A 16,478-nucleotide genomic window follows, 5' to 3' on the forward strand; every position below is an offset into this window, starting at 1 on the left:
GGAACAGCGAAAAGGATTCCGCCCATATCAAAGAAGACTGTTCACCCACAGGTATCAGGCTCCACATTGGACGTCTTCACGCCCTCAGCAACAGCAACAGCAGCAGCATCAGAGGGGCTTCTCCAGAAGGTCGACAAGGGGTCGTTCAACACCTCAGACCCAGACACCTCGACAAGCTCCCACGTCTAAGCCCTGAATCTTTGCTTCCCCCTCCTCCGTTACCCACTCCGGTAGGGGGAAGTATCGCAAATCATCTGGACGAGTGGCAACGCATCACAACAGACGCCTGGGTATTGAATATTGTGAGACATGGTTACGCTCTCAGATTCACCAGTTCTCCACCATCTGTTCCACCCAAAACAGCCAACCACCATCTCGAAGCTCTGCAGTTAGAGGTCAATATCCTATTGCAGAAAAGAGCCATAGAACCCGTTCCCATCAGCCAACAAGGGAAGGGGATTTATTCGAGATATTTCCTTGTACCGAAAAAAGACAAACAAGAGTTTCGTCCCATCTTAGATCTGAGGACAGCAAACAAATGGATTCGCAAAGAAAAATTCAGGATGTTAGCTTACACCAAATTTACCCACATCTACGTCAGGGCGACTGGCTATGTGCGATAGATCTTTGCGACGCTTACTTTCATATCCCAGTAACCAAGAAACACCGAAAATTCCTAAGGTTCACTGTCGGAAAACGCCATTACCAATTTGCAGTTCTACCTTTCGGCCTAAAATCAGCGCCAAGAGCTTTTTCCAAATGCATGGCGGTAGTAGCCGCCCACTTGAGGAAACAGCGAATATTCGTCTACCCCTATCTAGACGATTGGCTCATAAAGGCCTCCAGCTGTCTCGAGGCACAGCACCATTTCGAATGGACTCTACAACTGCTACAAAAACTTGGTCTTCAAGTCAATCTTCTGAAATCTACAGCAACACCTGTTCAGAGGTTGCATTACTTAGGGGCCATTGTAGATACCAGGCTAGGAAAGGTGTTTCCTTCGGAGGAACGACGGTTATCGATTCTCCAAAAATGCAAACAACTGCAGGAAAGACCTCAAGCCACTGCAAGAATAATAGCTTCTCTACTGGGCTCGATGGCGTCTTGTATCCATCTCGTTCCCAATGCTCGCCTCCATATGAGACCATTGCAGGAAAATCTAGAGGATCAGTGGTGTCAACTGAGGGACGATTGGGAGAACAAAGTCCTTCTTTCTCCTCACACCCTACAATCCCTGAAGTGGTGGTGCTTACCCAGCAATCTCTTGGTGGGGATTCCGTTCCAACAACGGCCTCCATCTCAAACCATCGTAACAGATGCGTCACTGCTCGGATGGGGGGCGCACATGGAACATCTTCGAGTCCAAGGCGAGTGGTCACAGAGAGAGAGTCTCTATCACATCAACCTGCTGGAACTTCGCGCAGTCCACCTTGCGCTCAAAGCCTTCCTTCCCTCTCTGAGAACGGAAACTCTCCTTCTTCAGACAGACAACGTGGCCACTATGTACTACGTGAACAAACAAGGAGGCACCAGGTCCAGAATTTTATCCAGAGAGGCTCAGACAATCTGGCATTGGCTTCTAGCCAGGAACCTGTCGCTAGTGGCAAATCACCTGCCCGGCATCCAGAATGTTCAAGCGGATGCCCTCAGTCGGGTAATGAACGAGAACCACGAATGGGTACTACACGACGACGTCGTTCATTTCATTTTCGCACTCTGGGGTACCCCCTCTACAGACCTATTCGCAACCCCAGAAAACAAAAAATGCCAAAACTTCGCCTCCAGATATTACCATCCAGGGACACTGGGGAATGCCCTGTGGATAAGCTGGTCAGGAGCATTTCTTTACGCCTTTCCACCGCTTCCCCTGATTCCGGCGGTCCTCCAGAAGCTGTCCAATGCTCAGACCAAAATGATCCTAATTGCTCCGGAGTGGCCACGCCAGTGGTGGTTCCCAGACCTTCTTCACCGGTCACTCAAACCACACATCAGGCTACCATATCGTCCGGACCTTCTCACGAAGTTCAGAGGGCAGATATCTCATCCCAACCCCTCATCGTTGAGTTTGGCAGCATGGCTCCTGAGCTAGTGCAATATGGACACTTGAACCTACCTCAGGACTGTATGGAAATTCTGAAGGAAGCAAAACGCCCTTCCACACGATCAGCCTATGCAAGCAAGTGGAAGAGATTCTGCATTTGGTGTTTACACAACAACATTGACCCGGTTTCCTGTGGAGAACAATCTATCCTGCCATACCTGTTAAGTTTGGCAAAATCGGGCTTACAACTGTCGTCAATAAAAGTTCACTTGGCGGCGATAACGGCATACAGAAAGAGTCCTTCACAAACGTCCTTTTTTCGGATGCCGATTATTAAGGATTTCCTAGAAGGTTTAAAGAAGGTTTTTCCTCCCATTAGAAAGCCTTCTCCTCCATGGGAACTGAACGTTGTCTTATCACGTCTGATGCTGACGCCATTCGAGCCGATACACAAGGCATCGCTGCAGCATCTCACATGGAAAGCTGCTTTTCTAGTGGCAATCACTTCAGCGCGTAGGGTCAGCGAAATCCAGGCCCTTTGCGCGCAGGAACCCTACACGGTTTTTCATTCTACAAAAGTGGTAATGAGAACTCATCCAAAATTTCTACCTAAGGTAGTCTCCGACTTCCATGTGAACCAAACAATTTCATTACCGACTTTCTTTCAGAATCCAGCTACTCCTGCTGAGAGAACTCTGCACTCTCTGGATGTAAAGAGAGTATTGAAATTTTACTTGGACAGGACAAAAAGCTTACGAAAATCACAACAGCTTTTTATTAATTATGGCCCAATCAGAACAGGTTTGGGCACATCTAAACAATCTTTATCCAGGTGGATTGTTTCATGTATAATGTTATGTTATCAGTTAGCAAACAAATCCCTTGGTGGTAGGCCAAAAGCCCACTCTACCAGAGGGAAAGCAGCTACTGTAGCCTTGATGAGAAATGTCCCTTTGGCAGAAATATGCAAGGCTGCCACTTGGAGGTCGGTCCATACCTTTACTAAGCATTACTGCCTTGATACAGACGCTAGGGCAGATGCTCAGGTTGGACAGGCTTTGCTCAAGAATTTGTTTGCATGATTCATGTTTTTTCTCAGTATTCTTATGTCTACTCCACCGCGGTTATGGGGATGGGCTTGCTACTCTATTCAGTGCTTATGACTATACATGGAAATCCCCTACGAGAGAAGGAATGGTTTCTTACCTGTAACTCCAGTTCTCTCGTAGGGGTATTTCCATGATAGTCATAAGCAACCCTCCCTCCTCCCCGGTGGAGTTGACATAGAATATGAATATTATGGAGGTTGGTACTCCAACAAATGTTTTGTTTTTCTTCATGTCAGGTTAATAGCCTCCAAAAAAGAACTGAGGAAACTGCCTTTTGCTGTGCATGATGGGAAACAGGAAGACTTTACTTTCTTAAAGGCACAGCTCTATTTTCATTCTGTATAATGGCAGCCTATGGGCTACACTGCCCTACATTGTTTTATTCTCATGAGAGGTGTAAATAAAATATGAGAATGTATTTATTTATGTATTTATAGAATAAATAGAGGTTTAAACGTGAAATTTACACTACAACTGTTTTTTCTTCTAACAATTTTGGCTTGTGTAGCTGTTCACATAGGCTGCACATTGTTATTCTTAAGTGTTTTTCACAGACCTTTTTTGTCAAGGAGCTGATGATTGCACTTAAGAATATACTACACAACAGTGCTCCGGGGTCCCCGCAGGCGCGCGGAACTATTCAGTGCTTATGACTATACAGTGCTTATGACTATCATGGAAATACCCCTACGAGAGAACTGGAGTTACAGGTAAGAAACCATTCCTTATATCTCAACTTCATTAATTCAGCGTTCATATAAACAACAAGCAGTAGTAGGAACAAAGCCTACGCGCGTTTCGGCGGTAACCACCAAATTCAAAAGACCGCCTTCATCAGGGCCATTTCTTTCCCATCATTACTGCATAATATCGCAAGTGTGTCTACACATATCACCACAGGATGGATGGTTATTGGCAGGCTAGATATTTGGGACTATGCATTGGAAAGTAATATTTAGCTAGGAGTACTGACACGGGTACCAAGATAAAGAAATATATTATTTAGTGGTATGCCGAGGCTGATATGTGAAATATATGACTGGATTGAAGTTGAGAGATTGTGTTTCTGATAGAAGCAGATTTCTCACCTTTAGAATACTCCCCAGGTGTTAGACTGGATTCAGAACATTTTCAGTAGTACCTCAGATGGGTTCGCAGTGATGCAGTCTTTCTCTGGAAATGACGTGCAGGGTTTATATAGGTGCCCTCCTGCGCCCTGACTTGAGTTCCTTTCTTTCCTTGCCTTCATACACTGATACAGAGCTCCCATCTCTCAGATATCCCCTTGATATCTCCGTGCAAGGGAAGTCACCCCCAAAAACAACATATTTTAAGCCCCATAGGTACTGTCACAAACAAATGTCTGAGACAGATCCCCACCAGATATGCCTGTGGTGTCTGGGGTTGGGTAGCGAATCCAAGTCCAGCAGCGATTGCACGTCGATGAACCTGAAGGTCATCGGGGACCGTGTGGCAAAGCTCTACATTAACAAGCACAAAAAGACTTCTCGATGGAACCTCCTCTGAGTCTCAGTCGGCGTCCAAAGTTCAGTCTTGTTCCTTGTTCCTGTTCTCACTCCCAGAGTCATCAAAGCTGCTCAAGAGATCGTTCTTTTTACTAGTCAAAATAATCAGGCAAGTCTAAGAAGCACAAGAAATCAAAGCACCAGTGTGGAGTACCACTCACATTCACCTAAGGGGGGGCAGCCGACTTCAGAGCCAATCATGCCCTTGGTTCTGGCACAATAAGAGTTCCACACAGCCATGCTACAGCTCTTCATATACCTACCGACTCCATCTGGCTCTCCTTTGGTCCCCCAGGAGTTGAGAGGCCTTCCACCTGAAATCTTACCGGCAGACTTGCACCTGATGCAGTTGGACCCTCTGAGCCCTTCTTACATCCAGCCCTTCTTACATCCAGCTCCACTTCCGACCCTGGTTCTGGGACCATGGCCTACGCCTACTGTGGGACCTTTGACGCCGACTCCATTAAAGCCAGAAGAGGACGTCTTCATTGTTCTCGCCAATGCTGAGTTGACGCAGATCTGACTTTGATCAAGGTTAGCCCAATTTTTCAGAGGCACCTCTTTCCCCGCACTTGATATGTCACCCCCACAAGGGAAACAACACACTTTACACTCCCTTTTTTGGACAGATTAAGACAATGACTATGACCTGGGTGATGAATTTGATCAGACCTACCAGGATGATAATTGGTACGAGTACCTATAGGAGGTTAGTGGTCTCAGTATTTTCCCTGAAACAAGTTTTCTGTCACCCTCTTAGACCTGCCACAGAGGAATCTACTTCCTATGCCATAGTGATGCGTAGGGCAGCTAAAGTCTTTGGCCTCCAACTACCCACCATCATGGAGGTCAAGAACAACGTGTTGACAGAAGTTCTCCAAACAGGGCAAACGCCTTATTAGCCCCTCCTCATTTTAACAAGGCACTGACTGATGCCTTATTGATGTCGCGGACCAAACCTTGCTCCGGTTCCCTCAGTCAGTTGCCATTGTCAGTTGCCATCCCCATCCTCCAGGTGACTCTGCTTTTCTTTAACAGCACCCTTTGCCCTGAAGCCTGTTGGTGCAAGCTTCCACAAGTTATTCAAATCCACAACACCTTTCCTACACTACCCGAGAGTGGTAGGGACGTTTGGTAAATGTGTGTTTTTCTCCACCAGTCTGGCCCTCAGCTCTACTAACACCAGCTGCTTGTTGATCCCTACGCCCTCTGAGATTCAGTGGCACAAGTCCTCCCTGGTGCACCCAGTGACATTCAGCCTGTTCTCGCTCAGGCGATTCAAGATGGTCCGGATGTGGCCAAGTTCAAGATTCCTTGTGACTTGGACATCACATATTCTGTCTGGAGAGCTGGCAGCGCACTACCTTTGCCATTTCCTACCGTGCATGGCTGGGATCAACTGGGTTCTCAAGCAATGTCCAGTCCTCCCTGATGGAGAAACCCTTTGCTGAAACGTGCCTGTTCGGGATGAAGCTGATTCCTCTTTAGTGAATTTTAAGAAGAGCAGTGCTACTGTATTCATTTTGGGCCTTTCCACCCCACCTTGCCACTCGCGTCAGTTCCACTGTGTGTTTTTTTTTGTTGCTTTGGCTGCGGAACCAAGTAGTTTTGCAGTCAAGGCCGTGGTGCTCCCCAATCTCGCTGACCAGGTTAACTAGCTGCTCAGTTTGCCCCCCCACTGCAGCCTTGCCTGCCAAACCTCTTTAGCGTGTACTTTACAGGAGCGAAGTCACCCAGTGGGAAGCAGAAACCACTGATTCTGCCCTGGCTGGCAGGCAGTATTTTCAGACAGGTGGGTTCTACAGATTGTTCACAGGTGCTTTGGCTTACCCGTCCTTTCTTCCCTTACGCACATTCAGCTGTCCTCCCCAGTGACTGACTGAGAATCATATCTCTGTTTATAAAGCAGGAAGTGCAAGCCCTTTTGGCCAAAGGGGCTATCAAGAGGGTGCCCTCACCAGAAGTACATCATGGTTACTCTTCCTGCTACTTTCTGTTGCCCTAAAGATGGAGACCTGCAGCCTATTTTAGACCTGAGCCCTCTTCTGGAAGGAGAAATTCAAAATGCTCACACTGGCCCAGGTCTTGTCTGCACTAGACCCTGGAGATTGGATGGTAGCAGTCGGCCTGCAGGATGCTTATTTCCATATACCCTTCATGCTGGCCCACCAGTGTTAACTGCAGTTCGTGGTGGGAAAGGAGCATTTTCAGTTTGCTGTCCTCCCTTTTGGTCTCAAAAGTGCCCCTCTGTGTTCACGAAAATGATGATTATGACGGCAGCACATCTTCAGTGATCCAGGGTGCCAGTCTTCCCCTACCTTGACGATTGGCTATTTAAGGTGAACTCACCCCAGGCAGTCGTTGCCCACCTCCGGACTATAGCGAATCTCCTGTCCTCTTTGAGGTTCACTATTGACATGCCAAAGAAACACCTGACCCGTTCTCAGACGCTCACATTCATCTGAGCCATTCTGAACGTGGTTCAGTTTTGTGCCTTTCCCCTGGAAAACAGAGTTGAGGATATTAACGATATGATCCTGATCTTTCAGCTTCGGTCCTGGATTTCAATGAGGTCTATTCTGAGGATACTGGGACTGATGGCCACTTGCATCCTGCTGGTGGAGCATGCCAAGTTTCATATTGGGCTCTGTGGTGGTCTCTAGTGTCTAGTGGGCCCGACATCAAGGGAACCTTGCCGACCATGTTCAGATTTCTTTTGAGCCTGCAAAGGGTCTGCAGTTGTGGTTGCTGAACCATGATTAGGCCCGTGGCAGACCCCTCTCTCACCCAAAGCTGTCCATTGTGACAGTTGTCTCTCTTATTGGCTGGGACAGCCACCATGCAATGGTCGAAATCAGAGGCCCCTGGTTTCCAGGAGAGTCCCAACTCTAGATCAGTCTTTTGTCATCATCATCATCATTTAACTTTATTTCGGTAAGTAAAAAACATACCATAAAAGTACAATACACATCAAGGAAAGAAGAAAAAGAAAGAAAGAGAAAAAAAAAAGAAAGAAAAAAACTTTTTTAAGAGCAAGGAGATACTAAAAATAAGAACACAATAGAAATTTAGAAAAGAGTTATAAAGAAGTTTAAGAATCAAAACAGAATGAGCAACCAAATGTACACCTCTTGTTATAAAAAGGGTCCACTCAGAAAAAAACTGATTCCATAGATCAGTAAATAATTAATAATATAATGAACCCATATCTATATCCTATAGAGTAAAATCTAAAATCACACATCCAATTGAATAAATATACATAAATAAACCTAAAAATTAACTCCCAGAAAAAAGAAAAAAAAAAATTCCACTGATAAAACTGTCTAGACAGATGAATCACATTTTAACATTCACACAACATAAAACAATATTGATTATTCCATAGATCAACAAATAATCAATAATACAATAAACCAATTTCTATATCCTATAAAACAGAATCTGCAATCATGCATCCAAATTCAATAAATATACATAAATAAAACTAGGGATTAACTACCTAGTCTTTTTCCTTAAAACTGCTAATCTCAACCGCCAGATTGACTCAAGAAATTTTGCAACTGGTAAAACTATCTGGACGGACGGATCGGATCTTAAAATTCTCTCAGCATGGAAACTGGATCTAACACCTATTCGTTTGCAAAGCGGGATGAGCCAAATTGCTCTTTGTTTGTGATACGCATGACAGTGGAAAAAAACATGTAAACCAGTCTCTTCACTTTTACAGCCCATCGGGCATAATTTAGATCTGTTAGTTGAATTAGACCATTTGTACGTTAAGCAGCACAAGGGTAGAGACCCAATCCTGAACCTATTAAAAAGGGCACGAGCAAATGGCGATAATGCTGCATCCATAAAAGGCTCCAATTCATAATGGCATTTGACAGATGAGAAATTGTCAGACATAGACAATGGAATAGAACTAGCAAATTGGCCAACCTGAACATTATGCCAGAAAGCATCCTTTAACAGCTGTGCAGCGTTTTTAGGAATGGAGATAGGATCCTGCCAATAGGACCCAAAGCCGAGCTGTGAAAAAGATTGTTCAACAAAGGGGCACCATTTGATTTTGATAATAGAATCACGGTCCACCAAATTAAGAAGCCCACAGCGAAAAGGAATTAGGGCATCTGTTGTCCATAACCGAATCCAAAACAACAGAGGCCTTAAAGCAGCAATCTGTGAAATTGAAAAGAGGTTTAGGTCCAGTCGCTTAAGGAAGCAATGGAGTGCTCGATGGGACCTTTAGCAACATTTTTAGAAACTGATTTTCTGCCCTTGCCAAATTCGCCAAGTTGCAGTGGCCCCAGAGTTCGGCGCCATATAAGGCGCCCCCCCTAGCTTGAGATTTGTATATTTCAAGGGCAGGGGACATTGCAAATTTGGGGGATCTGGAGGCAAATCTAACAATGCCACCTGCCCTCTGCTTCAGGCATAATAAAGATTTTTGGCGTTGAGCATGCCAGAAGTGTGAATCTTTCACTTTGATGCCTAAATAGTCAAAGGTGCCCACCCTTTCTAAGGGAACACCGTCTAAATGAACAGGCCTTTTCATTTTATGCCTAATATCCCCAAGGACCATATATTTTGTTTTTGCTGAATTAATTGATAGCCCATGGTCAGTACAAAACTCCAGGAATCTGGAGAGCAATCTAGAAAGGCCCATGGCAGTACGTGATAGTAATAAAGTATCGTCTGCAAATAAAAGACAAGGGAGCTTCTGCCCACCCAAGTTAGGGGCATCACTTTGGCAATCTAAAAGGTATGGCAAATAAGCATTAATAAACAAAAGAAACAAGGTGGGTGCCAAAACGCACCCTTGCCTCACACCACGTGCAGTTGGAAAAGCTGGAGTCAGATCGCCAGTGGCACCCCAGCTGACTTTAGCACAGTTGTCAGAATAGAGATCCTTGATAATATTGATCATAGAACCCGGAACACCAATAGTACTGAGGACCTCCCAGAGCTTGGCACGCGGGACAAGGTCAAACGCAGATTTCAAGTCGACAAAGGCCACAAATAAGTGGCCTTTATCTGCGTCTACGATCTTCCACTTGATGGTAATAAATCGGAAGATCTGATCGATGGTGCTGACCTTGTCCCTAAATCCCGCCTGAAGATGGCTTAAGACCTGGTTTTTCGTTATCCAGTGTTTTAGTCTAGCTAGCAACTGGTACGAAAAGATTTTCTGCAAGTTATCAAGTAAACTAATAGGTCTGTAATTCCCGGGGGAACTCTTGTCTCCTTTTTTATGAACGGGGACAATAATAGCCATTTTCCACGAGACCGGATAGGATCGAGTTTTCATGGCAGTGTTTGATACCCTATTGATGTACCGGGTCCATACAGATAGATCTGATTTATACAGATCCGAAGGAATGCCATCTTGACCAGGGGCCCTACCAGATCTTTGAGCGCAGATTGCCAACTCTGTTTCTTTTAAGGTAAAGGGCGGCATTTCAGGCTGACACAATGCAAAATCTATGAGTGTGTCATCAAAATCCGACTGGGAGTCATACAGTTCCCCAAAATAGGAGAACCAAGTTCCTGGATCAATATGACATTCAGGAGTAGCTGACAGGGCAGAATCACTACGCGAAACCAACGTCCAAAAGAGCTTGGCATCACGATTGCTAGCAGCCTCCGCCAGACACTCCCATAAGTGATCCTCATATTTGAGTTTCGATAACTTGCAAACAGACGCGTAATTCCTTCTCGCCTGTATAATGACATCCCGTTTTTTTTACTTTAAGGCTTCAGATAAAAGATGTTTGGCCACCCGACAATTTTTGTAGGACCATTTGCATTTGGATGCAGAAGATTCTAATTGAGTTTTAAAAGGCTTGGTAAAAAGTTCCTTAAGTTCCACAAAGAAAACTGCATGGGAAGACATAATCTCTGAAGGAGATAATACGATGGAATCCTCAAAAAGCCGTTGACAGGACACCATAACGCCAAGCTTGTTATTCAACAAATTAGATTCCAGAAACGAGGGCCACTTTACAGCACGCCTATTAGTGGACAGTTCCAGCAAATGATTGGATTCAACTGAATCAGTGGGCAGATCAAACACTGAAACTAGGGCTGTCTTATATGCAATTTGCAAAGGGGCATGATCACTAGTACGGAGAAGACCCACCTCTACATTGATTATTAGATGCCAAACTCGTATATCTACAATTACATAATCCAAAAAACTACTATAGTGTCCTCTAAAAAAGGTGGGCCTAGCAGGATTATCGTTTGGAAAACGGGCATTTCCAAAACGAAGGCCGTATGTAAGTGCAAGGTCTATTATCTGAGACGCCCTAGGGGAGGGAATAAATGACGTAGGTTGAGATAAAATCGGGGGAACATTCCACACTTCATCTTCAGCCTGGGTGGACTCAACAAAAGCTGAGCCAAGTTCAATTTGAACATTGAGATCACCTGCAATGATGATACAATATTTAGAGTGAAATTCAGATAAAAAATTATACAGAAGATGAATAGTGTCAGACTGCTGATTAATAGGGCCAGGTCGGTTATAGATATTAATACATAGTACAGGGGTACCAGATTTTGGCTGTATTGCTATGGCTAAGATGTCACAAGAGTCAACAGCAATTTCCTTTACCTTACCCATCTCCGACAGCTTGACCCAAGTACAAAGGCCCCCAACCGCCCTTTTTGTCAATGCAGGCCATCCGCTTGGTGCTAAAAGCCTTCCCTCCGTGCTTCATGGAGAAGATTACTCATTACACCACCGCCATGTGGTACTGCAACAAACAGGGTGGGATCACGAACCCTGTGCCAGGAGACCTTGCATCTCTGGAAGTGGCTGGACAGCGGAGGAATGTTCCTAGTAGTGAACCATCTGGCAAGATTTCTGAACGCCACAGTGAACAAGCTCAGCCTTTGGCACCTAGTGGATCACGAGTGGCAGTTACACCCAAAGCAAGATGTCTTCAGCAAATAGGGAGAACCTTGGCTAGATCTGTTTGCCACCACCAAGAGCGTGCAATGTCGGCTCTTCTGCACATTGGAGTTTGCAAGGCATCTCTCGCTCAGAGACGCATTCTGCCTTAAGTGGAACTTGGGACTCCTGTATGCCTTTCTTGCAATACACCTTCAACTTTTCTCCGCAGGTGGTTGATGTCATCTTGGCAGCCAGGTGTCTTAACGAAAACTGTATGTCTGTCGTTGGGACAGATTTGTGGTCTGGTACTGCACATGACTGATTGATCCTTTCCAGGCCAATTTGTCTCATGTTCTGTAGGAAATCAGCTCTTTGTGGGCTTCGCTGGTGTGGGAAAAAAAGGCAAAGCTATGCAGAAGAGAACCATCTCCCTCTGGACTGTGCTGTGCATTCAGATCTGCCAAGCATGTGCTAAAAAGCAGCCGTTGAAGAACTACGTGCACATTTCACCAGGGCCAAAAGCTTTTAGCAACCAGAGCCCTTGTCCTAGACATATGCCAGGCAGCTCCGTGGACATCCCTCTATACATTCACGAGGCACACTTGTCTGGACAGTCAAATATGCCTAGAAAGGCATTTTACTTGCTCGGTCCTGCAGGTCTTTCTGGTTTGAGTCCCTTCACAGACCCGCCTCCAGTAGGTACTGCTTTGCTATCTCTTCAAAAGGTGAGGAGCCTGTGATTCGGCGTCTCTATCAGAAAAACAAGTTACTTACCTTTGGTAACCTTCTTTCTGATAAATTCCTCACTGCCCCTCTTCCTCCCCATTCAGTGATTAGACTCGATCCATTAATAAGATCCAAAGTCCTAGGAACCTCCACACTGGTCAAAAACAATTAATTCTTGGATCTCAGTGTCTGGGGCATGGACAGCCACGAAACCAATTGTCTGTGTGCAGGGGTGGCACTTATACAGGGTCCCGCATGTCATTTCCAGAGCAGAACAGGGTCAGTGCGGAGTCGTACAGCACCACCTGACGGCATAGCAAGGTACTTCTGAAAAGTTTCCAGATCCAGTCTGACTCTCGCAGAATAGTCAAAAGGTAAGAAAGGAAGTTAGATTGTTTCTACCAGAAAGAGTATTACCAAAGTTAAGTAACTTGTCAATCTTACATATGCATTGTCCTTTATTACATTTATTAGGTCTGTTTTCCTGTTAGTTATGCCTTTGTTTCCTTGTCAGAAGCACAAGTAGCAATACAGAAATGTTGTTTTACAAAACCTAAAGCAGTAAGCATAGGCTTAAAATACCTCAGTCATACTTAAGCTTTTTTTATCTAATATATAAATATATATATAAATATGTTGTAAGGCAAGTAATTGAACACAGTGAAATGTATCCTTGCATTACCAGCTAATACCACATACTTTGCTTTTGTCATTTAAACGGTATGAATTATACCCACGCTCTTAGCAACTCATTTGTTTTCCTCTTCCTAATGCCATCTTTTCTGTACAGTTTGTGTGATGTGCTTTGTGCTGATTTTTATCCTTACTATCTATTCCTCATTGTTTGTCAGTCTTTTTAGTCTTTATTTCCGCAAATCTTTTTCTCTAGTTTGACTAATCGTTTTTATTACCCTTCTAAAAATCTTCTCTCTCATTCTGCTTGTCTTCATCAAACGATTATGTAGCCTTTTGTAGCATTGATTAAAATGTTCAAATACAATATTGGTGCCCAACTATTTGAAATGTATTTTGTTTTAATGGCTTTCTTTGCAGAGCTGGAGGACAGTTACCTCAGGCCTCAAGCTTATCCATTAATACCAACCAAAATGTCAATATCAAATCTGAACCAATTTCCCCTCCGCGGGACCGTAACCCACCATCGGGATTCCCTCAGCAGCAACATCAGCCACCACATCAGCAACAAATTCAGCAGCATCAGCAGCTACACCAGTCTAGGCAGGAAATGGGACGTTCCCCGGTCGACAGCCTCAGCAGCTCCAGTAGCTCGTATGATGGCAGTGATCGGGAAGATCCAAGGAATGATTTCCATTCACCTATGGGGCTTGGAAGACCCTCCAACTCCGATGACCGAGAAAGCCCCTCCATGAAGCGCATGAGGATGGACACCTGGGTGACATAAGACCTCAAACGTGGGCCCATTATTATGGTTTCAGCTAGAAACTGTCCTGAGATATCCAAGTTGATAAATAAGGACGAGGCAAGTCTAGTTACACATATACGCATACACATGCATAGAATTATAATAAACATGTGTGTTTTTGTGTGTGTTTGTGTATGCGTTATGCACAGGACTAACGGATACCTACTGCGAACTCTTGATATGTGTGCAGAGGCTTCCCGGTGCTTACAAATGACTGATCTGGCACTTATATGGATTTTTTTTTATATAAATATATTGCAATTTTGCAAAGGAACCTTTCCACTCCAGTGTAGTCCCACTACGCCAAGGGTTGAGCAGGCCTGCTCAGATGGATTCCTTGAATGTGGACTCAGACGGTGTGGTTAGTTTATGAACACCGAATCGGCTTTGGAACAACAGGGAGGGGAGGGTTTGAATTCCAAACAGCAGAAAACGAAGAAAGCAATACTGTAGATAATTCACATAACATAGCATATGTCTCTCATGCACAGCGTGTGCATGAAAAGGGCTGATGCTACCAGATTTGTTTTTGCACGTGCAAAGGAAATAGAATTTGCAGGGAAAAAGCTGAAGAAAGCTTTTAAACAATTAGGAATAAGCACGAGAAAGAGAAATATAAAGAGCACGCATGACATATTGAGAAAATAGTAGCCTAGACAAAAATAAGAGCATTAAAAGAAATACAAATTAATATATTAAGTTATAATTGGAATATGTTGGAGATGTTTCTTTTTACATCTATATCTTAGAGATAAAAAAATGGATTTTAGCGCCTGTATATTTTATATTAAAGAAAACCATACCCCTAAGAATTGATGACTCTATGTAAAGTTCTATACTTTTAAAGACGACATTCTGCTATGAATTATTTATATAAGCCAAAGCTGTACGTTCTAGCTTTTTGTAGAGTATAGATTTATTCTGTATCAACTTTTTTAAATGTTTGCTTTCAAAAGACAAAACAACTTGCAGGGAGGTCCTTGAGGGGAAATGAAGCCATGAACTCTTGTTACTCGGTGCAAATTAAAATGTGAGCCAAACTCTTCTTTAGTGTGTGTACATAGTGTCATATATTTAGGTATATATATCTATATATATATATCTATTTATATGTTTATCTTGATCCTCTCTGTTGTAGTTACAAAGCTAGTAGACCATCATCATATTCAGACTTGTTTGGGGTTAATGCCTACTTGAAAAAAACAGGTGAAATCCCAGTTTTTAGCCAGCGTGTTAAATGTTTTAATATTGCCTTTTATTTTGAATACTGTGCTTTCTTTGGAATGTAATTATTAATGTTTGTTTCCAGAATTATGTTTGGAGAGTTGCACCCAATTTTGTCCCCTCACTACTGGTAAATGTGTGATGTGCTGTTGTGATCTCTACTATATGGTTAAGACTTGCTAAATGTTTTACACACATGTATGTACATAAGAAATTGGTAAATCTAATCTGAGGTTTAGTTCGTCCCACAAAGATACTGAATATTGTAGCTGAATCTAGAAATATACTGTTTAGTAGTGACTACCTTATAGAAACATTCAGGTGACAAGGAAATGGCAAGAAGAAGAGCGATCCCGCAGTTATCCATAGAAAAAATATGGAAAGGGTGCTGTTGGTACTTTTCAAACAATTGATTTCTGCTTTTCGAAATTCAGATGCATACCACCTCAGTCTGGGATTTATGTCGTCTTTGAATGAAAAGTGAAAGCAAAAGCATAGTGTTCCTCTCAAATAGTGCGGAGGAGATGGTTAATTGCTTGTCCAAATGATTAAACATTGAGTTGAGTGCGCAACCCAAAACTATCTCAGTTCATCCATGTTCTAACTATTTAGAGGTCAAGGAAAAAAATAAACTAGTCTGCCTTTCCGTCAGCACTATGGACTGTAAACTGGGAGTGCTTAAAAAGAGGAATACTCTACCTTGTAACAAGTACACTATAAATATTGAGATGTCGATTTCATGTGCCACTGTTGTATCGCTCAAAGAGAACACAAAATTACACAGTAAATTATTTTATTCTGATGCAGTTTTTATCACTCGATCGAACGCACGGACATGGTGTATACAAAAAGCTTCGCTGGCTTAGCAACACTGGGTTGCTACCAGTTCATTACTGCACCACATAATTCCTATGGTCCCTGATTATGATGTTTTGGCTACCTGGTTGTTTTAGTAAAAGTTTGGACATTATTTTGATTTCTGCCCGACTGCCATAACAGCAGTTCTCTGAAATGGTGTGGGTATGTAATTGATCTTTTGTCCTTGGACCTTCCCATCCATGGAATGGTCTAAAGTTATGTGCTCTTATAGGTGTTGCACAGTCACCCGCTATCTTATGTATTCTACTATTTACCATGTAATGTCCAAGAAACATCAACATTGCCTTGGGTTTGATGCAGTTCCGTGCTTTCACAAGCATTCGTCTTTTGGTAGCTTATAAACATGCACATAAGGACAATAAAAATTATCATTACTTGACTGGAGGCATTGGCAAAGTTATGCTTGTTAATTTGTGAAGTCACTCAGCGCAGCAGTGCTGTTCATCAGTCCTTTGACATTCTGGTCCCTCTATTTAATGACAACCTGTAGTGATATTCACTTTAAAATATGCAATGTAACTAGATTTATTTCATTTTGCTATGTTTTCTGTAAAATATTTTTATAATTAAAAATGTCATTTTCGTAAGAAAACTGTGTGGTATGCTCATAGACATAAATGGGGACTGTTCT

At 43.4% G+C, this 16,478-nt stretch overlaps 1 protein-coding gene across 8 annotated transcripts in view; it reads left to right on the forward strand.

Annotated features, from left to right (window-relative positions):
• The window catches only part of MEF2A (myocyte enhancer factor 2A), a 455,794-nt gene extending 439,563 nt beyond the window's left edge, over positions 1-16,231 (forward strand). For all 8 annotated transcript variants that reach the window (XM_069222772.1, XM_069222774.1, XM_069222773.1 and 5 more), the window contains one exon: positions 13,357-16,231. In XM_069222772.1, coding sequence (XP_069078873.1) covers positions 13,357-13,723 — 367 coding nt within the window. In that variant the 3' untranslated portion in view covers positions 13,724-16,231. The remainder of the gene's footprint in view (positions 1-13,356) is intronic.
• The last annotated feature ends 247 nt before the right edge of the window (positions 16,232-16,478 follow it).

This window comes from Pleurodeles waltl, chromosome 3_1, assembly GCF_031143425.1.
Source record: "Pleurodeles waltl isolate 20211129_DDA chromosome 3_1, aPleWal1.hap1.20221129, whole genome shotgun sequence".
Lineage (NCBI taxonomy): Eukaryota > Metazoa > Chordata > Amphibia > Caudata > Salamandridae > Pleurodeles > Pleurodeles waltl.